This window comes from Athene noctua, chromosome 2, assembly GCF_965140245.1.
Source record: "Athene noctua chromosome 2, bAthNoc1.hap1.1, whole genome shotgun sequence".
Classification (NCBI taxonomy): Eukaryota; Metazoa; Chordata; class Aves; order Strigiformes; family Strigidae; genus Athene; species Athene noctua.
In genome coordinates this window covers 156214346-156237342 of record NC_134038.1, presented here as the reverse complement: position 1 = coordinate 156237342, position 22997 = coordinate 156214346, and the positions used below count along the sequence as shown (strand labels likewise).

The window sequence follows — 22997 nt, the reverse complement described above, 5'->3', positions numbered from 1 at the left end:
CATTTCAGCATCTCGCTTTGCTTACAGCCATGTACTACATAACTGTGTTTTGCTTTATGCTATAAAAGCACTGTTGTGCTATAAAGTAGAACAGTTCCTACAACAAGGCTAAGAAAAATCAACTCTTTTCCTAGGATTTTAATCTCTCTTCTATCATCACCTGTTACATATTTCATGCTGTTCAGTTCTATGCCCAAATTGCTCAAACCCAGAAAACAAAGACCTGATCTAACTAATTTTCATCAAGCTCCTTCCTTTCCTGAAAAGAAAAAAAAAAATGCACCTCTCCTACCTCAATCTGTTCTTCGATGCTTGCTTCATATTTATTCACGATCACACCTTCTCCTATATTTGTTCCTTCCACTGGCTTTGCTCTACCTCCAACTCTTTCACTACTTTTTGGTAATGCTTCGTATCTCATTCTTATTTCTTTTTCCCCAGTAACCATCTCTTTGCTTTTCTTTCTTGGATCTTGGTACAGCTCTGAAATCTGGGAGGTTCAACGACCCTAAAACGTTCCTGTGGAAGTCTGGCCTCTTTGACTCATTGCTCCAGCTCTATGATCTGGTTAGAACCCTCAGAACACATCCCTCAACATCTAGCCAACTGCCAGGATCTCCTATTTCATTATTTCAACCTTGTGTATCCTATAAACAAATTTCTTCTTGTCTGAATAGGAACAAGCCGTTACAATTCTATGCTTTTTAACCAATCATGGCTAACAGTGTAAGAGCAACTTTCTTAATCTAGTCTGCTAACAGCTGAGAGCTACCACCAATTGCTTCCTATAGCATGGAAAACAAACAGAAACCTAAACAACGACAACAACAGCAATAAGCAACTAACAGCTGTTAGTACCTGGATTACCAGAAGGTTTTAGTTGCACAGGTTACAGATACACTAACCCCAGGACAAAAGGAAAAGTATACTTTTGGGAAGATTGGGAGGGAGAACACATAGGTCAAGTAGTTGAAAACTCTTCAATGCATTCCAGAAATAAATCTTACGACATCCAGGACTACCATCACTCTGTTGTTCTTAAAAAAATGTAAGTTTTTGTAATAGTTCTTAAATATGAGTCAAATTAGATCCATCCACCAAATTAGAAGGGTAAAACTTCTTGGACAACATCTATGCATTTTATGTTTATGCAGTAAAGAACCTAAACTGAGAGCAGCTATCCACAGTAACACAGGAGTAAAACCTCATAATTAAACATGATTTATTCATCATTGCTGCCTATACAGCAAATAATTGATGCTTGTAAGACATTTATATTTCTCCTCTTCTCACAGATGTCAATAAGAACTATTTTGTAATTCAAAAAACATTCTATTTAAGCTGTTTAAATTAAAACCATTGTTCAAATTTATTTTTTCCAACTGAGGGTCAACTTTCAATAAGGTCTAGAAATCTTGACACGCTTCAGAGTATAAACCCAAAGAAAATGTGTTGTAAAACTTCACTGCATAGCTTGAGCAGTTCGACGTGAGCAAGTAAAACCAGAGCCCTATTTCTCACTTGTTCAGACCTATTTAAAAGCTTTGCCCTGTACGTGAAAATGAGGAGGTAGGATAGGCTTTCTGTTGATTGTAGTATAAAAATGGCTGCAAAGATTCTGTTAAGTTAGGTATCAGATAACTTCAGAATTAGGAACAAAACCAAATGTAACTTATTGGCTAAGATTAAAATCTAAAGAAAGCAACCGAAAACCTGACAGTAGCACCGTGCTATTATCTCATGTACAATTTTCCTTTTCTCAGTTTTAATTAGGTTAATTAAGTTTGAGAATACAGATATCCCACTGTTGGGATCATACCTGTGAATGTGTATGCACTGCTACAAACACACCACTTTAGTCAATATCGGTAATGCCACCATGATAACTTTATTCCACTCTCAAATCAATCATATCCTCAACCTTAATGATGCACTATTTAGTTGTTTGCATTCAAATATGCATATAAACATCCAAAAGAGTTACCATAACAGTTTTTATTAAAAAACCTAATGTACATGATTTTCCCCAGTACAGCTATATTTTTTTCTTAAAAAGTACTGTATGTATCAAACATTTAAAGTTTATCCCATCACTGTCAATTGTCTTTGAAGAGCTGTCAAACATCTCCAACTTTCATGAACTTCAGTAAAGCCTCAAGAAAAAGCTTTCAGCTTTCTAAATGTATGAGAAAAGGCTTAGTATTTAGTGGCATGAAGACAATATGCCATTAACAAGTAACCCTTGTGTTTACAGTATTCTTTCAGGAATGATATAAACTCCAAATCCCAAGTGATAATTCATAAACTGCATAAAACTAACAAAAGATACATTAAAGTTATTCAGATGAATAGATAGCATTTGGAGAGGTCTGTCAACATTCATATTTTTAACAGCTCTTTAAAGAGGTAATGGTGCAGATTAAGACCAAGCTTTTTGCCTCAGTATAATACACATTTGAAATTAAAATAAAACATGGAAGACCAATATCTTTACATTTTATTCTTCAGAAAAAGAAGAATCTTAAAGAAAGCATTTAGTAGTCCACTTGTGCTTAAAATACTCAATGCATGAGAAAGCCAAAAGAAAAAAAAATACACAGTTTTGTACACCATGGTCAAAGAGATACTGTTATAAATTTTCAGAAATTGCACTGTATTTAAAACACTCTCTAGAATCTGCTCCACTTCTACATATGGCTACTGAGGCTGACACAGTTCCTGTTCCATTTTAATTGCCAACCTGTGGAGGCCCTTCAGGGATGAGCGATGTGAAGAAAGTTGTGATAAATGACCAAGCAGAAGCCATGAATCCAGGCTGCTGCTCTGTATTGGCATCTTCAGCTGCATCTTCTCCGCTGTCTTCATCAATCCCATCATCCATAAGTCGTTCCTTTAAAAACAGAAATTGAAGCAATTCATCTGCCTCCTTTCAGAGCTCCAAGGTAAGGTAACCAGCAGTATCTTCCTACATTATGCAACTTCTCTCACAACAACCTCCTGAAGAATAACTAGCATGACAAAATTCTGTCACTGAAGTAGAGACAATCAGTAATTGCCAGACTGGAAGAATACAGAATTTAAGCACAAGCAAAGCACTGAGGACAATGCTGAAAGCTTTCTGGTTAAAGTGACTACGTTTCATGAAAACTGACTTTCTGTCGAGGCATTACAGCACAGTTTACAATATAACACACAGGAGTCTCAAAAGACATGTCTGTTCTTACCATCTCTTCAAGATCAGGATTATTTACATGTTGCCCATCATGGTTCACTTCCACGTTATTGGCTGCCTGTTGTTGGCCTCCCTCTTGCCTAAAGGGGAACCATCCAGCTTGGTGCCTATATAAGAAAATGGGACAGTTGAAAACCTCTCAGAAAACAGGAAGGTTTTTTTGCTACAGCTAACTATTGCAGTAAATTCTTGAAGTAATTTCAAATGAATGAAACTACATGTATTTTTCTGCAAGTCTTACTTCTAGATCAAATTTTCCGTGGAAAAAAGAATTTAGCTTCAGCTAAGGCTTGAACCACATTAACACTGTAAATTAAATAAGCCTTTCCTATGTTTTTAAGGTCTATATTCTGATTCCAACGATCATATCAGCATGAGAAACAGCAGTCCTTGTGATGACTGAGACCACAATGTAAGAAAACTGTCAATTAATTATATCAGTCCAAAATATCAACCATTACTGCTGTTTTCCACTTCTGTTTACATCACTAAGGTATTTTCATATATAAAGGGAAGTGATAGCAACAGTACTGATATTTCTTAATAAAACAAAGCATGCACTTAGGTGTTCATGATGCATTGTAAAACGATTTTTAAGTCCCTGCAATTCTACCAGATCTAGTACCCACCATTACAGCAGGACTACCTTAACTCTGCCTAAGAGAGTTTACTGCACAAATGCATATGTTATTTTTGAAATATAAACGAGCCTAGCTCGGCAATCTTCCCTTTGCATCCAAGCAGTGTGTTAAGCATATGCAAGTATACTCCTGACCTATTTGAACTTCCCTCCCCTCACTCCCACTTTCTAAATTTCCATCCCAAAATTATACATTTTGACAATACTAATCTGTTAATATCAACAACATTTAAGAGCACTGTGTTTCAGGTAAGTGGTATCCAACTTACTGTAAAAATGTTTTGATAATTATTTTTCATACCAGCTTCTCTACCTGCCTTTTTTTTTTCTTTAAACATACATGCGCCACCCCCCCACTGTAAAGGAGCAGTGCCTAAACTTTTACATTTGGGTAATTTTTCAGTTTAAATGGATTCCACACTAGCACCATACTCCACATATCAGATCTGCAGCTGTACTCAACTGTTGTACTCACAAATAAACCAGCAGCATGGCTCCCATTACCATGACAAATCGACTGAAGGAAGAATAGAAGTATACAATGCTCAGAAGAATTGCTGCTCTAGAGAATGTGTACATCCAGTCCAGCCAGTCCCGGTTGAAGTCCTCCTCATTCACTACTGGGCCACCCTGGGCATTCATCTGAACATTTGGGTTTACAGGCCTGTTCTCCTGGACAGCTACATTTGGCACTGCTGCGGGCTCATTTGCAGGAGCATGTTCTGAATTTACAGCCTGGGAAACTGCAGATGTCACTGGCTCAGTGCTGGAAGTCACCTGGGCTGAAACAGCAGCTTGGCTAAAAATTTAAATGTAAAAATGGTTTGTCAAAAAACACGCACCAACATTTTTAAGCCTATTCTTGTATTCTTATCTACACTAATAAAAACAAAGTTTCAGATGTAATACATGTCAAAAACCCCTGCATTTTCCCTTCAATCTTTACTAATACATTAATTCCAATCCAAACCTGGATTTTATGATTTGCCAGACAAAACTTAGTGTAAACAGCACAGCCAAAATAAACACATTTTGATCCTGCAAGCAATATCTGAATTTTTAATACCCCCCTTTCATTAGTGCAACTCAGTATTACCTAAGATAATTCAGACTTACTATTGCATGTAGTACTGACGTGCATACATTTGTTGCCACCAGATCATCTGTAAGGGACTGAATGCAGGATACACAGAAAATCCAGCAGGAACACCTTGACCTGGAAATTGGTTGCCTATAGTGCTAGAAAAGGATTTAAAGAAAAATATTCAGTTCTAAATTGCCACATTTATAAAGTGCACTAATTAAAACAAAGTAAGATTTTTTTCCTTTCATTTGTCCCTCTACAATAATGCACTGAAATAACACTGAAACATGTAGTGAGATCATCCAACACATTTCAGAAAAGCATTGTATTTTCTTACAATAAATTAATAGGTAAAGTTATTTCTATAGAAAGAGGATTTAGTTTTGTACTTTGAAGTCTGTCCTTAGCTGCATCTCTTGAGACAAAACCATGTTGAAAATTTTTCAAAATTGTGTGTAACTGCAGAAATTCTTCCATATAATTCCTGTAAGTTCAGAGGCCACCCTTAAAGGTGCTGCAGGAGCTGTAAAGGGATAATTTAATATCTTCTCTTTTAGAAGCAATACCTGAAATACTACTGTGATCAAAGACATGAAGAAACAAACATGGTCAAAGACAACAAACTAATCTTTCAGATACAGCTTCTGAAGACTGCAACTAAGAACAATGTAAATTACTTACTTTCCCCCCCTCAATATTTTGAGCATAAGTGATTCTCCTTCCTATGGGCTTTTAACTACAGTTCACATGCAAGAGATATTATAAAGCTCCTAAACACGAGTTTTAGGTTTGGTTTTGTCTGCTTTTAAACTTCTTAGCCTCTCTTACCTCCTAGAGCATATAGCATGTTTTGGCAAGATTTCCAACTCTTTCCCCAAAGATTTTGATGTAGTGAACTGTAGTAAACCAGGACATCTTTCTGGACAGCATGAGAGTATAAAGCATGAAGCAAAGTTTATTCAGACTGCAGGTAGCAAAAGCTGAAACTGCTGTAATTGTACTGCAGACTACACCTGTTCCCTAAGTAAGGCACTCCCTGCAAAGATATCACCAAGAGATTTCATTAGTCTACCAGGCATTCAGATATACAAGACATGCCCAGAAAGGAAGATGGGAGGAAGACATTAAATTTTTTTTTCCATGTTACACATGAATAAGTCACTCACTGTAATTCTGGACAAGAGTCTGCCATGCAATTCCATGACCTCTGCTAAAACTGTTTATTACATTTGTATTTAGTCATAACCTGTTTCGACAATGGTTTGGGGAAAGAAAACAAAAGAAGAAAGCAAAAGCTACTTTCTTGATACCACATACAAACTGAGAAAATCATAGGCAATACTCTAGGTTTCTTTTGAAAATTGCAAGGGTGAACTGGCAGCCCTGCTGATGCTACTTATTTATGCACAATTAACATGTTGGAACAGCAAAGCTGTCAAACTGCTACTGAAAAACATCAATCATGCTTTTATGTTCATGGCTACAAGCTTTAAGAATGTGTTTTTCTGTCCTCTGAACTGGCAGACACTGAGAAATAAGATCCTCCAAAACTCATAAAACACTCACTCTCATAAAACATTTGACCCTCAAAATGTAAAGATGATTCAATTATTCTATATGGGTGACATAAAAGTACTACGTTGTGACAAATCACTAAGCAACATCTCAATTTCAAGCAGGCAGACTATCACATGGGGATGCAAACAGGCAGGACCACTCACTGTTCAACCACACCTATTTCTCCAACTCAGTCACCAATAAGCAGTGCTACCCAAATCACTTGAGTGAATCCTGCAGGAATTCACCAACTCTTTTTTTCAGTTACAAATTTTAGGGTGGTTCTTCTTTAACATTGCTAGGTTGGGCTCAACAAAAGCTGAGAGGCCTTAGGCTGATAGCTCTCCCTCACAGATATGTCTTTTAGAAATATTACAGGATTTGAGCCTCTATTTTCTTCCAAAATCTTTCAAAATTTGCTTTCTTGATGTCTTAAAGCTTAATAGTAGATTATTATTATTAAGATTATTAAATAAGATAAACCACAAAAAAATTCAATTATGTTCTTTCCTTTCCCATTCAAATATTTTGGTTTGGTTTTTTGGGGTTTTTTCCCCCCTTTTTTCCAAATGGCTTTTCTAGGACATGACTTTTTGAGAAGCAAGACTTAACTTGTCAAGATCTGACTCCATTAATAAGAAGTAGACATCAATATTAAAGAACCAGCTTCTGGCTTAGAATGCCAACTAACACAGCAGTATTTTGTTTGCTCATCAAAAACCAGAATGAGACAGATGTTGTCAATTATACAGCTATTACAGCTGCCAGGGTATTAAGTTAGCTTATGAAACTCAGGAACAACTCTAAACACAGTGTAATGCATTTCAAGAAAAAGAACCTCTCCAGAGGAAGAGGATCTTCTCAGCAAAGCAAGCTGGCTTGCTGCTAGAAGAAAAAGTAAAGTATCATACGCTTCCTCAACTTTTTTGCAAAAGGAGGAGAAAGAGGCAGAAAGCAGAGTCTTTCAAAAGAGTGGCAGCAACAGCACAAGAGCAGAGAAGCAAATTGGATCGGCACAGGCATTCCAAGAATGGAGATAAAAGCAGAGCAGACAGTAGAACAGGTAAGCCAGAAAAAAGCTTTTAAGGTTCAAATGGTAGAGGTAGCTTCAGAATATGCTCAAATGAAAGAGGCATGGTACTCCTTAAATAGCTAGAAAGTTCAGAATTCCTTCTTTTGGTCTATGGAAGCCACCTAAAATGAACTAACCAGGATTCAATTTGAGGGTAAGGTCAGACTAGTTCACTACTGCCATCATGAAAGTACTGCTCATTACTAGTGGAAAAATAATGACTTTTTATTCAAACTTAAAAGCTCAAGCTCCTGTCATCTGCATGACTAACAATAACTGCATTTGTTTAATGACTTTGATCCACAAAGACATATCATTCTGTGTTCATCTCACATAAGCCTGGGGATATCAACTTTCAAGTGATATTTCAATATCCTCCACTACGTTATTTGCTACTTAAAAAAAAAATTTCAGTGAGCAGAGACTACTGATGAAGCAAGATATTTGTGGTAGAACATACTGCGTGCTGTCAGTCTGTCATTTTGTTGTTCGCTTTCAAGCATTACTATGTACACAATACGAAAACATTTCACTAGATGGGCTGCCCACGCCTGACAAATAATCTCACTTCCTTGATGTTTCTTGTCTGTTCACTGCTTCCAAGTACTCTCCAATCTGAAACACAAGCCATCTTAGGACTGAGCCCATCTGTTCTGTTTGTACCTGCATAGCACAGCAGGGCCCAGATCCATGAGTAAGTCCACAGGAGCAGACAACGCTGTGCTTGCTCTCCACAGCAAAAGACTAACTTGGTAGATACATAAGCTACATAAACTACTTGCCCAGTCCCACCTCAACTCTAGATTTTTGGAGAACACCATTTATAAAACTCAAAAGCAGCATAGAAGTTTTAAATTGCCTTCTGTGTAATATTTTAACAAATCAGAACTAGCTGTTTTTCCAAAGGGTATTCAACTTGCACGCTGAATCTTTGTGCCAGGAACTGAAAACCATGAAACCCATCATTTAATCACCTAACATTCACATTACTTATTTATACAAATTACTTTCATTAGTAGAATGTTGCAAAATGCTCAAGAAAACTGACCCTCACATAAATTTTCCAACATTTGGAGACCCTTCCCCACCAGTAGAGCCTACAGTTCATCACACAGCTAAAATAAATGCGTTTGGTCATGAAACAGTGAGAAAAGTCCACAAGGCGATGCAAATTTCAGGTACGAATCTTTATTGTTCCTAAAAAGGCTCAGTCTATGTATAAATTACATTAAAGCTACATTTCATTGCCCTAAATAACATTTAAGAGAGCACCTAAAAAGCAGAGGACATTTCTTATTGCTGGAATACAAGTAACAGTGCCCTGAAGCAAAAACAGATGCATCTGAGATTACTGAAAGCATTAAAAAGGGGTTTTCAAGAACACAGCAGACTACAGCAGGCACTGGCACAGTCTATTTGGAGTTAAGCAGAGCCAGTACCCAGAAGTCCACAAAGATCTACCTTAAGTGTTTCATTAAATTACTTTTACAAAAAAGGCCTAAGATTTAGGGTTCATTTATTCTGGTATTTCTGTTTAGATCAGGAATGCACGTCTGAAGCACATCTCCAGTCACTTCCTCTTACTAGTTTTGTTCGCACCACAGAATGCTCTTGGATCACCATCCGGATTCCTTTTGGATTACACTAAATTGGAAGATGTGATTTAGGTGCACTGCTAATGGACCTAAGCCACAAACAGGCACCTATTCCAGGTGACCAAACCAGAGACAGTTCTAGTTAGACAGAAAACCCTGAAATATATATATGCAGTGTTGATGTCAGGTTCTCAGTACCTCCTTCAGTCACAGATCCACTTCCCTCAATCCACATAACTTGTCAATACAGACATAGACTTAGTATTTTTACTTATTTTTAAGTTACTCTTTCAAACACAGTACTGTCTTCCAAACTGATGGTTCCCATTGTATTTTCATTGAATTACTTCAGCTACAAGACTGAACAATGGTTCTGTTGCCTTTTGAAGTCTGCAGCCTATTCAGTTCACCAGGCATACTGACAAAAAGCTCACTGTCAGAGTATGTTTATGTGAAAAGTCCATTAGAAACACATTAAAACTTCTTACAGTTTAGTAATTTACACAACACACAATAAATTCCTTCCAGAATTAATTTACACTACACCAAACAGTTTTGACACCTAGCGTCACCTAGCTTTGTCATGAAGGCAACTAGAACCACTTCTGCAAAGATGCATGTGGTCAGAATAACTTAAGTGCTCCATTTATTGCATAGGCAATTTCTTCCCAGCAGACAGTAAATTTCAGACAAAAAATAAAATGGACTTGAAGGAATTCAGGATGAAAACTAGTAAGACTAGTAAAGTCTAGGTTAACTCTGAGGACATGTAAATTGAACTGAAACTAAATAAATTTTCAACAATTCTTGACATCTGTTCTTTCCAGTGACAGAAACAATGAAACAACTGTACTGTTAGCAGGTTCATATGGTTTTTTGTTTCAACATTCTCTAAAAAAAAAAAATCTCTAGAATCTATACAGTACTGGGAAAATGCTTGTCAGAAAGAAACCTTCACAGTGTTCCCTGAGGAAATGACAGCTATCATCTCAGAATGCCCTATCCTCCCTCCATTTTCCCCTTGAAAGAAAATTTTAAAAAGGGAGTGTAAGAAGCTGCAAAGGTCACATTGGTTAAAAAAAAAAAATCCTAAAGCTGCTTTTTAAGTGCAAAAAAAGGACAGAATTGTCAAAGTTACATAACAACAGATCTGATCTAGAAATGTACACTGGTTGCATTTCATTAGTATGTTTGAAAATACTTAAAAATTCTGTTGTAGATACACACTTACATGTACTCAAAATGCCCACATACTTCTACAGTTGAATCCAGTATGGGTAAGAGTTACACCTTTTATACGTCAAAAACTAAGAACCGTCATATTCTGCTAAGAATTTAGTGTTGATGGACTAGAAAAAGCAACCAAAGCAATAATTTAATCAGTTACATTACTAACCACATCCACCAGATGCACATTACAGCTGCACTTAACAGAAAGTTGAAGGCAGAAAGCATGAAAAAAAAAAAAAAATACAGCCTGAAGGGGAGCACCAAGAACACTTACTCTTTGCTTGACTCCCGACTAAAAACATCAGTGTTCATATGAAAGATATTTGTAATGTGACTTATGCTTCAAGGTGAACTAGCCAAATAATTTTGCGGACTGTGAAAGAAGCATAATTGTAACTGAACAGTTAAAGTACTTTAAAGAGCATCAAAAATCTGAGGATTACTTCAATCTCACTTACCCTTGCATTACATAAGGGAACTGGTGGCTTGGTATGGGATTGCTTTGTGCTTGTGGAAGATTACGATGCCTCACTCCATCTGCACTAGGGTTCAAAGATGTAGATGAAGCTTCTTGGTTTGTGGGTGAGGCAGCAGTTGATCCAGAATGGTCTAAATTCTTAAAAATAAATGAAATTGAGGTTGGGGATCTTTTTGCCACAGTTACAAGATTTACTACTGTGTCTTTAAAAACCCAGCTATTTCCTTTAATATTTTGTCACAAGTTTTATTAAGAATATAAGCACCAGTCATGTCTTCTGGATTTTATTGGTTCTGGCAAGCCTTTGGTAAAAACAGAAATCTGAAATGGCTCTTAGATGCACATATTAAAAAAAAAAAAAAAAAAGAGTGAAGTTTTCAGAAAGACTCAACACTTGATAGGTCCCAGAGAAAGCCACAAATCACTGGGAATCAAAAGATTTAAAGAGCTGAACCACACTACAGCTTAATCAAAAGAATATTTAACAGCAACAAAAACTCTAGTGGCTATCATTAACAGAAGTAACTACAACCTCAGGACACAACATTATATTCAGAGACAACAGTGCCTGCAGCAGCTTAAAATACCATTTCTCTATCCTTGTCTCAGCTTCCCCTTCTATTCATCATCCTCTTTACCAGCTGCCAATCCAAACTGCTGTGCTCACTGCTGGGAGGGGGCAGGGGGCGGGAATAGGGAAGAACCTAAGAACTACTTAGGCTCCCAGAAACACACCTAAAACTAGTGTGTCAGACCTTCAATGCTTTCCAAGATAGATACTTAACCCTGGATGTAGGACAACAGCTGGCTCTCCTAGATTATTTGTCACCATAACAAGGCTGCAATTTGGCCATTAAGATATATTATTTTAGTTGTAATAAATCCCCAGATCCTGTTGCTAAGCATTACTGTTATGTTTATTCAGTAGAAAATCCTCTTCAACTTTGACAACTCAGGAAGTGAGGAGGTGCAATTACTTAAAACATCCATATCACATTTGCCCTACAAAGGAAAACAAGAAAAATTTACCACTAGACAGTGGGGGGAGAATAAAAATAAAAAACAAATGGAAGAACAAAAGCCATTCAAGTTTTGGGTTTAGGCTGTTGCCTTCAAAGTATCAGGAACTTAACACTGTGCATACTGACTGCTTTAAGCAGTCATTGATACAGTCACTTAAATACAACATTTACAACTGATCTACATAGCAATAAAATAGTCACAAAGGAGGCTCCCCATGTCCTGCTTGCAAACAGATATAAATACAGCCTTTGAAATGACAATGTAACCACTGTCTGCTCTCTCCCATTGCTTAAACTGCTCATGTTTCTGACTGTCACACAGCAGTCGGAAACAGTACTCTATCAACAGAAAACTGAAGACAGACAGCTTATTACTGGAAGGGTATTGCCCATATGCTGATAAAAAACACACCACAGATAAGTACCTACAATGGTATTGTATACATTCCTTTCTGACTAACCTTCCAGGGTCACTTAGTGATACTGCCAACTCTGGAAAAAACCAAGAGAATTACAGTAACAACAACCAAGTCATCAACAGAAACACTGACTGCACTTCTGTTAAAAGAGAGTACAACCAAGAACACCCTCACTGTTGGAGGATGTGAAGAGGGAAAGGCTCAAAACACCCTAAACAAAAGTGTTCTGTGAACAGCTTAACTAATGAAATGTTAAGAACACTTTCTACTTCTCACTGTCTTACAGACACTACAACTACCTTGAAGCTACTACATTAAATACTGGCCAAATCCTGTCAGGCAGAATGAACACTGACCAAGATCCATCTACTGCACAAGGGCACTAATTTGACTGGTCTCTCTCCAGCAGTACAAATTTTCAAAATCAATCAGAACTTAGTTTTATATAAAAGAATCTAAACAGATTGCTCAATTTCTGCCAAAGATACAGGGAGAAAGGAAAATGTACTTTTCAAATAAGGAAAAAGTGATAAAGGTAAAATAGCTTAGAAAAAGTAGTGCTTTATCAACTAATAAACATAACTGTTGAAAAACTGTCATCTTTGTTTAAATAAAATGACACCCTTAAACAATCAAGTCCAACTGAACAAATTCATAATGCATGCTCTACTGTGACCACACTATTTTACAGTCAAATTTTTAAAATTAAAAGAAATTCCTGAAAAACTTCCTCAGTGTAGAAGAAATTCATGTCCTATGTATGAAAAACAACTCACTGAGCTACTGCTGGAGGTTGAAGTTCCGTGACCTTCTCTACTGGTGCTGGGTTTTGGAGAGCTTGGGGGTGTCCGGGAAGTACATACCAGATGAACCATATGATATTCATCTTGCTAAAAATTAAAGAAATTGAAGAGCTAAAGCAACAATATTTGAGAAATTTACAAGCAAAAACTGTCTTTAAAAATCCACTTTCAAAGCTGCATTTGCAATCAGAAAAGAAACATTATACAAAATGGAGAGACCATAAAGCAAAACTTGAGCCTAGCATAAGAGAAGCCTACTGTTTCCTAACCATATCTTCTTAGCAGCTGTCCACAGTAACATCTTGAACACGCACTTACCCACAGTTTTCCCTAGAACTGCAGTACAGCAGAACCAATGCAAGACCCACACAAAGAAACATGAAGTACATCACAAACTTTAACTTTTATTTTTGGAAAAATTTCAAACCCTTATATTTGCGTTGAGATGTAATGAAGAGTGTTATTCAATAAAGACATCAGGATGAGTGAAAAATACAGGATCTGGAAATCCACAAGCAGACCAAGATAAGAAAAAATGTACCAGCTACTGTTCCACCTCACTCCAGTCTAAAATTTGCTCAAGCCTAACCTGCAGACGACCAACTTGACAGGCCCCTGCAGATATTCCACACTAAGAGAATGCTATTTGAAGCACTAGATGGGACTTGAGTATTCCTAATATCTGTAAGTGAGGAAGGGAATGAGTGGCACCACTTGAAGTCATGTCAGCATGCAAATAATCAGCCTTCATGAATACGCTCTCCCTCCAACATGGATGACATAACTTCAGTCTGAAGCTATTTCACTGTACCAAATGAAAACACCCCACTATATCAGCATGTCTGAAGCTTATATGGCCATAGCAACAAGAACAGCTATGACTGTGTATTTAAATTGTACACTACAGCTTCCTCAGTAACCAAATTTTAAACAAGAAAAGCAACAAAAATACCCTCAGTCCTCTTCTGAAATCAGCGCAGTGCAGTCAAGCTGCAGTTTTTAATGAGATGACATTTAGAAATACTGGGTTTGGAGGTTTTTTTAAACTATTAAAAAAAGCGCTAAACCACATTTACTCATTTTTAAATTTTAATCTTTAGGAATAAAAAAATGGATAGCTGCTTTTATATGCCATTGTGCATTACTGCTAGCACAGTCGATCCATATCCATATTTATCTAAACTCCTCCACACGTACCAGTTTCCATCCCCCAGCACAATGCCTCACTATCACATTAAGTGTAATTTCTTACCCGGCAGTGATACTCAGCAATGATCAGAGAGCACTGAAGGCAGGTAGGTGATCAGCATTCTGACCATGTCAAAAGCCTTTAACCTAGCTAGTTACCTTCTTTCTAGATAAGAACTTATGCCACTCAAAGGCAAATGAAGGTAGTCATATTACTTGTAAGCTTACAGTGTACAGCTGTATTCAACGTGACAGTTTATTGTAATATATTTCTATTTATACGTAACATGTTGGACATCACTATGCTTGAAGAGTGCCACAACTTCCAGCCTCAAGGTGGCTTATATCAGTGAAATGACACTGCTCAGTATCACAAAGCTAAATTGAGAGATTTAGTAAACCCTCAGATAATGTTAGGAATTTATAGCTACTCAAGAAGGAATAATATGGCAGAGAACAAGACTGAATTTAAGAGTAATTGTACCTTCTTTCCAAAAGCTCTTAAAAGCTTGAGAACAAAAAAACTACTCTGCTCTGAATAAAAATTTTTAACTTTGTGCTTAAGACTATGCATATGTTTCTCAAGTCATTAAATCTCTAACTAAACCCAAGGCTTATAGCTACTAAAATGCCTTTTAAGTCAAATATAGCCTCTCTATAGTGAAGGAAGACATTAGTCAGGCAAAGCTTTTCCTCTAGCACATAAGCAAGGTTTGAAATTGTGTTTCCTAGAACTAGTCTGCTGTGAGCAGACCAAGTGAATTTAAGGGATTCAGACTTCATTTTGTCCTTAGCAAGCAAAACTAAGCTTTGGAGGTAAGTTATATAAGAATTTTCATGAACTTTTAAGTGATACAGGACATAAGACATATACTGGTTGGCAACAGTCCAGCTCCAATTTTCTCCTAAACCTAGACATAGTAGATTTCAATCATTTTTTGGTATGCAGTTAAATCCAATTTAATCAAATCTATTCAGAATGAAGATTATAAAGTAACAGAAGTATTAGTCTGTTCAAGCAATACTCAAGATTCCTGTACAGTGGTTTCTCCACACCTAATACTAAAGTTCAGTTGTCACTTTCACTCTATTCTCCTCTAGAGACTTTCCTTCATACTCCATACCCAATATTAAAATGCAATCTACCCACTCTTGCAGTCTGTACATTGATTTTTACCTCAATGTGTTACAAAAAAGTAGCAACACCCACATACTGTATTAGTTTACCTATTTCACAGGATCAAAAACTGTATAATTGTTTAATGACCTAAAGTATTTTCCAATATAGCTATTGATGCATCCTGATCTGTTTACAAGTTTAAAGACTACTCAACATAATGCATTATGTTTTCTGTTACCATCAAAAATTAACAAAGTTCTTGGTAATCTGCCCTAAAGATCATCTTACTTTACACATTTCTACAAATGCTACTAACTTACTGAAGTTCCTGTTACTTGGTAGCATCAATCCTAACTACTTGAACCAGTTTGAGAACGAAATGCATGTATTTCGAGATTTTCTACATGAGATATCATGTGTAGTCAGGATTTGGATTTAATTTAAATGTTGGCTGAAGGATCCAAAGTTAGATTAGTGAAATTATTTTTTGCAAGATGAACCAGCAGAATAAGAAATAAAACCCGCAAGAACCAACAAACTTTCAACCATCATCAGGAAAGGTTAGTAGCTGACAAATAAAACCAGGACAACAAGTAGCTTTCCCATCAAAGCCATTCAAGAATTTAGAATTCTGTTTTTGCATATATTTATATTACCCTCAATTTCCTTACACAAGTGCCATTTTTAATGTAAGTTCTTGGGTTTAAGTATGTACAAGAAATGAAATGATGTCCCAAACCAACCCGTCTGTTAAATGATTCCATTTATGTCATAGCAGGAACCATCCAAACAAGTGACTCCACACTATGTATCACTTGTTGGAAAGCAAGTAGGCTATGGAAGTCCCACACTGGTTGGAAACATGCCTCAATCCACAAGTATCGCAATCCTACATACAAAGGATACGTGAAAATACATTTTCCAGAACATATTGACATTATATGGTTACATCTCTCAATACAACAATGAAAATTTGAAGCTAAACATCAGAAATCTAAATTCCTATTCCCAAAAGGGGGTTTTGATTAAATATCACATGGTGTTGATATAAAGCTTACTTTTCTGAGAACATCTTTCAGCTGCAGGTGATCAGGAAGCAGTCTGCCAGAATACACCAGTCTCTGATCCTTTGTAGACTAGGAGATGGGACAAAGAAAGGAATTTAGCTTTTTCCCGCCGTACAGATATACAGCTGGAGATAACATTTGCAGATCAGAAAATCCCTTTTAATTCCAACCATCAACAGACAGCCTTAAAAACATACCAGAGACTTCAAAAGTCCAACTCACAAATTAATTCTGAAAAAGAATTCTGCTATTAGGCCCTCAGCAAGAGTGCCGTAACAATTAACAACACCTAACTGGCAAACACTACTCAAGAAAACTATCAGGTATATTCAAAAACTCCTTTCTTTTAAAGAAGATTTGCTCTTTACCCTGCTCCCATTCCTAGACACTTGCTGAAAAAGTAGATGGGCAAAGAAAAAAACCAAAAAAACCCCAAAAATAGTTAGTAGAATGATGGAATGCTAATTAAAATATGCAAAGGGCCCAAATTTCAACCTTTTTTAAAAAAAATATTTTTATTATTAGTCCCTGTACCAATGCCCACACCCCATCATACCTCTAAAAAAAAAAAAAAAAAAATCACAAAAGGAAACAAGGAGGGAAGCATTAAAGAGCATGAAGAAGCAGCAAAAGGATTTTTCTTTTAAGGTAGCTTTTCTGCTTGTTCTTGCCTGTTCTTGCACTTCCAGAGTTTAAAATACTTTAGTAATGCAAACAAAGTTTTGATTATTTTTAAATAAATTATATGCTATGCATAAGGTAATAACTTTTAACTATTCTACAGGGAAAAGACGGCAACAAAATTCTTTCAAAAAGGAAACTATCTGGGGTACCTATCTACAGTAAGATGCCCAGTACACTTTAGCAGCAGGCAGTTTACTTGGTTAAACAAAAGAAACAAAACCCCAACCCCACTCAATTCACTTTATGCTGCTGGAATGAGATTTAAATAGTCCTAGTACTAGTGGGTAACCAACATGCTGTAACTATGTGAATAAACAGCTCCCTTTTTTGTTTTTGAAAAAAGCTCCTAAATATTCACTCATTTTGAAAGAATTTTTAAAGAGAATACAACAGTTACGTCAGTTCAGTTTAACTACTGCTTGCATCCTAAATTAATACAACAGTGTTTATCACTTGAAAGAAAGCACTGGCACAAGCAAATGCTAAATGAAGAAATCCAGCCTAAGCTCAGTGGAACTGACATGAATTATCAGCGTGAACTATCTGAAGAATTTCCCCATCATGCAAACATCTAGTCTTCTAACACCTCTCTTCTTTCTCTCCCAGCCTTCCATTGCCCACTCTGCACTTATTCATGCTAATACTAAGACACAAATAACTGAGATCCAGATCTCTGTGATTAGAAAAACCTTTGATGGAAGTTTTGAGATTTTTTCTTGCAATAGCCTTTTACATATTTCCAATAGCTTAGCAGAACATAGAAGAGTTGTAGAACTTTTTTTCCCTGAAAAAAATCTGGTCATTTCACTAGAAAAAAAATTATAGATACTCAAAACAAATAATTATAAAAAGTACACATTAAATCTGAGAAGCTTTTGCTTTAACTTTTTTCCTCAAATTCATACTAGTCATTCATACTTAAATACATCTTTAAAAAAATGAATGCATACATAACCTGCCACATATAGTGCAGAACTTCTGTTGAAGAATCATTTTCTCTATTGTTCTTCCTTTTGCTGTATTTTTAATTAGTGACATAACATACTATTTTTGTAAGTCTCGCAACACAGGGAATTAGTTATTTGCAGCTCCAACGGACAAAATACTACAATGAATTCAACATCAGTGCTGTACTATTTCTATTTACGTTTAAAACAACAAAAAATGCTTATGTCTCCCATATCACAACAAGGTCTTTTGAACTATACCATTTTGGTTGCTCCTTTCAAACAGGAACAGGCTGCTAGCAGAATACAAGCTTACTTGCTTTTTGTACTTGGGAAAGGCCGCCTTAGAAAAACTAGAATCTACAGCATGCATCAAGATTACAGAAAATTTTGATTTCCTGTAAATTAGGAACCTGTTGCTTTAGAATGACAGTGGAGCCAGAAGAAAAGTCTCAGAAACCTTGTTTCTGGGTCCTGAGATAGATTATCTGAAGATTAATTAGAACAGATAAGTAGTTAAACAAAACACACAAAACAAGAAAAACACCAAACTCCAAATCTTTGTATCATCGAACATGGTAACTAAGTGCTGTTTTTCCTTTCCCGCTCATAATACAGCTTTCTACGTGTCAAATTCAGATTCTTCTCTTCAGTAACCTATACATAAACCTCCCCTCAACCCCATCTAATTAAGTACCTTCTCAAACACGATACAAGTAGCACAATTTTTTTTAATACGAACACATCACAGAGAAGAAACTTCTAAATTAAAATGACCCCTCAAAGCTGACTACTACATAGCCTTCAGTAATGCATTCCAGCTCCCTACAAAACCACAAAACAAAAGGTTACACATAATATGATTAACAGTACTCCATGTAAGTCAAACACATTAATGAGGGAAGATGAGGCCTTAAACCCCATACCCCTCCTGACGTAACTGCGTGCTACAGGATTATCACCTGCAATTCTCAGGGTGAAAGTCATCCTGGAATTCTGAAACGTGGGAGTTTTTTAAATGCAGATGGAAGAAGAGGGGATAAACATGAAAGCACAATAATTCACATATGTGCAAAAGTAAATGGACAAGGCATTCAGCTCATCCTCTGCCAGATGAGGTTCACTACCATACCTCCTGCTTCGAGGAACAGCATGCTCACTGCTAGCTCAAACACTGAACTGTGATGGGAAAACACTTAGAATATATATGGAATTAGATTAGCCCCATTTTCAGAAGCAAACACATAGCATCAGATAAAACAATTCTAGAAACTAAAGTTTAGAGTGAAATGGAAGACAGTTTTCAGATCATAATCCAAAATTTATATATTTAAAATATGCATTCAACAGCTAGTGGGTTGTTTTTCTTCCATTTTTCAGGCACGACTCCTTCTGCAAATGTCCAAGTTAGCTATGCCCAGCACATTACCAAAACCACCAAACCTAAGCTCATGCAGTAACTTCCTTTAAAAAACAGAGACAACCTCTGAGCTACTCTGTTTTGTCTAGAAGACATTCATTATTTTGGTCACTCAGCCTCTCTCCCATTCTTCCATAGGAAATAAAAGAAGTCCAACCAACCACATCTGGTTAGAACTATGAGCAAAGTATACACTAGATGACAGATACTACAGGAAACGAGAAACAGCAGTTTTAAATTAATGGTTATGGGTGTAATCGATGCAGTGGTTAATGCACTGAATGCAAGATCTGCCAGATTGAGACATACATGTTTTCTTTTCTTAACTAAAGATTTCATTTGGGGACACCACAGCTGCAGTACTCTAGCGATGAAAAATTGGTTCAGTCAGGGGAAAAGAATACTGATGAATGTGAACCTTAGTAGAGATGCACAAACTAAGTTAATACTGTTTTAAGCCCATTTAGCTTAATCAATGACTTAAAGTTGGTATACTGAACTACAGTAACAACTAAACCAATTTCAATCTGCCCATACTTAAGTATATATTTAGCTAAATTGTTTACGCAAATGAATCTGGAAAAATCACAAACAACACTGCCTCAAGGCCTAACTTACTGTTTGTCTATTTTAACCACCTCATTTTCTAAAGATATACTCTTAATAAACTGTAAATTTAATGACAACATTTACAGTTACCATCATTTTACCAACTAATTTACAGATGCATATAGAATGAGGTACAAGTCAATTGAAAACTTGAAAGACTATGTGAGAGCAACTGATTTCTATTTTACACCCTTAATTTCAAGAACACTGCAATACCTGTATAGTGCATCTGTGTTCTGATACACTCTTCTTCTTAAAATAGCATTGTAGTAGAAGTTATTTCTAGGACCTATCATATTCAGAGAATGTAGAAATCTGATCGACAAGGTTTTGACACTGATCTGGTTTAAAAAGAAAAAAAAAAAAGGGGGGGGGAAGGTCCTAAGAGCACAAAGTTTTAAAGAAATTTGAAAAAAGCAGTAACACTCTACACCAAAGCATATCAATCCAAAAATACACTTATTCAACTTTACTATACATAGAAGGTATCTTATTAAACACCCTTCTCCTCTCCCACATTATTACTCAATTCAAAAGGTTCTGTGAAATAAAAATACTGTGTTCAGTTAATAGTTTAATTCCAAGTACAATAAATCAAATTAAATTAGAATTACTGAGATAATTTTCACTACAGACACTCCCCATTCTTTAGCCCAGAACAGTTTTGGGGATTCTGAACTAGTCATTCAATAATGATAGGCATGTTGAGGAATCAATTTTCTACAGAAGAAAGATGTTCCAGGAAACCGAAATTTAATATTATACTACTGGTTAAAACCTACAGTGCAACATAAAAACCTCTTGTTCGTTAAGGATTCTCCACAGAAGCCCAATTTAGTAAGATCACAGGATGAGTCAGAAAACTAGTGTTTAAACACAAATACGTCACAGGCGAGATTCTAGTGAGAAGGAAGAAGCAGCAATAGCTAAAGTCGTATATTTGTTTCCTTCACAGCAGACAGGATCTCTCAGCAGAGTTACTTGCAACAGTAACTAAATCCAAACACTCTCAAATACTGCTTAAGAGATCTCCATGTACCGGTGACAGCCTAACTGCTGACTGCTTTTCTTCTTTCTCCAAAAGGTAGAAACCCCTTTGAGACACAAAGCTACTATTTTACCTCCTCCCTGCCAAAAAAAAAACAATGCCAATAATTGTTCTATTGAACTAGGTGAATACTAATAATTTACAATATAAATGCAACTTTTGTCTGATGTTTTTACAGCAAGGTCTAGGCCCCACACGCTGCTGCAGTGTGGAGGCAAAGTCACTGCCTTTACACAGTTTTCTGGAACAAGTTTTCAGACATCCTGTTCTGTAGGACTGCCATTCTAAACAGGTACAGCATTATCTTTCAATGATTGTCTGTATGGCTTTTCATAGCCTCTTTTTAACTGCCAGATGTAGAACTAAAAGAATCTGCAAATCAACCATGTTTTCCTCAGGGAACTAAGACAGTTATGTTTCAAAATAAAGTTTCAATTGTCATACAAGTTTGTAGAACATCCAAGAGCAGCGTTTTCAGCACAATCTCAAGAAATGGCTTTTCAAAAGGGGCAAAAAAAAAAAAAAAAAGAGAGATAATTCTGGAAGTTGTTCAATTGCATATTTCAAATAATATTATGAATAAAGACCTATCTGCTCCACACTTCAGCAAATTCACTGGAGCGTGGTAACTTCAGGATGTCGCTTATATTGTAATTAGACAGAACTCTTACACTGACAGAAATTAGTCTTAAATTCAGTTGAGAGGTATTTAAATTCCAGTTCCTAAAAAAAGTTAAATGGAGCACTGATGAGCGTCTTCAGTGATACCACCTTTCAGGATGCTACAGTGGGACCTTCAACCATAAAAAAGAGCAGCTACTTATACCGTTAACTTCCCTGAAAGCCAGAGCCAACCATTGCCTGTGCACCGGTAGCAGTGGGACTCCTGTTTATTTTGCAGAACACCTAAGGAAAGTCTTGACCGACTGTCCACAAGTTACCGCGATGCCAGTCTTACCGACAAGGTGAAGAAAAAGGGCTGGCCACCAACTCACCGGCTTACTGGGGTACACTTTAGAGAGGTGAGATTTTAGCTTGCCCACAGTCCAGTCCAGAAAGCATTTAATGGTCTGGTCGGTGTATTTCTGGTTGGGGGCCTTGATGATGAGGGTCACCGGGTGATCCACGACGCTTTGGTCCATGCTGCTCGCCGGCTCTGCCCTACCCGCTCCCTGAGGAGACGAAGCCGCTCGAACCTCTGGGCGCTCCGGGGGCGGGTTCAGCGGCCGGGGGCGAACTTCCCGGGGCAGCCGGGGGAGCCCATCCCCGTGCTGGCTGGCGCTCACACCGCGGGCGGGGCGGCGGCGGCGGCGGCACCGGCCGAGGTCTGCCCGCCGAGCGGGGGGGGAGCGAGCAGAGAGAGGGGCGGCTTAACACGTCACACACACGAACACCCCCCCCTCACCCCCCCACACACCCCCCCCCTCGGTAACCACAGCGACGGGGGCTCGCCAACGGACCCGCCCTCACTCCCCGCCACCTCCCCCGGCCCGCCGGCCGGCCAGGCCTCCCCCCCACACCGCTGCGCCCGCACGCACGGAGAAGGAAAGCAGACGAGGCAGCCCGGTACCGGGAACGCGCCCGCCCAACTCGCACCGCCTCGACCCTCCGGCCCCGCTGTCGTTTGCGTAAAATGGAGACCGGAAGCGCAGACGCGTCCCTCCCCCCCCCCCTCCCGCGCCTCCGCATGCGCCGCCGGGGGGCGCGCGCGGGCCGGGTTGGCGGGGCGGGGCGGGGCGCGCGCTGCGCTCCGCCTGCGGGCGGGCCGGGGGAGGATGGCGG

General features: G+C 37.8%; 1 protein-coding gene across 3 annotated transcripts; it reads right to left on the bottom strand.

Annotated features, from left to right (window-relative positions):
• Window positions 1–1867: 1867 nt before the first annotated feature.
• On the bottom strand, window positions 1868–22598 carry HERPUD2 (HERPUD family member 2). 3 transcript variants are annotated; one of them, XM_074900806.1, is made up of 8 exons: window positions 22211–22598; window positions 16499–16576; window positions 13106–13219; window positions 10869–11026; window positions 4989–5111; window positions 4348–4671; window positions 3225–3339; window positions 1868–2890 (listed from the first exon to the last, which is right to left on the bottom strand). In XM_074900806.1, exons 1-8 carry the CDS (start codon window positions 22355–22357, stop codon window positions 2729–2731), a joined length of 1221 nt encoding a protein of 406 aa, XP_074756907.1. In that variant the 5' UTR covers window positions 22358–22598; the 3' UTR covers window positions 1868–2728. The 3 variants fall into 3 exon arrangements, with proteins under 3 accessions (XP_074756907.1, XP_074756908.1, XP_074756910.1); XM_074900807.1 differs by lacking the exon at window positions 16499–16576; XM_074900809.1 differs by lacking the exons at window positions 13106–13219; window positions 16499–16576.
• Between the last annotated feature and the right edge of the window lie 399 nt (window positions 22599–22997).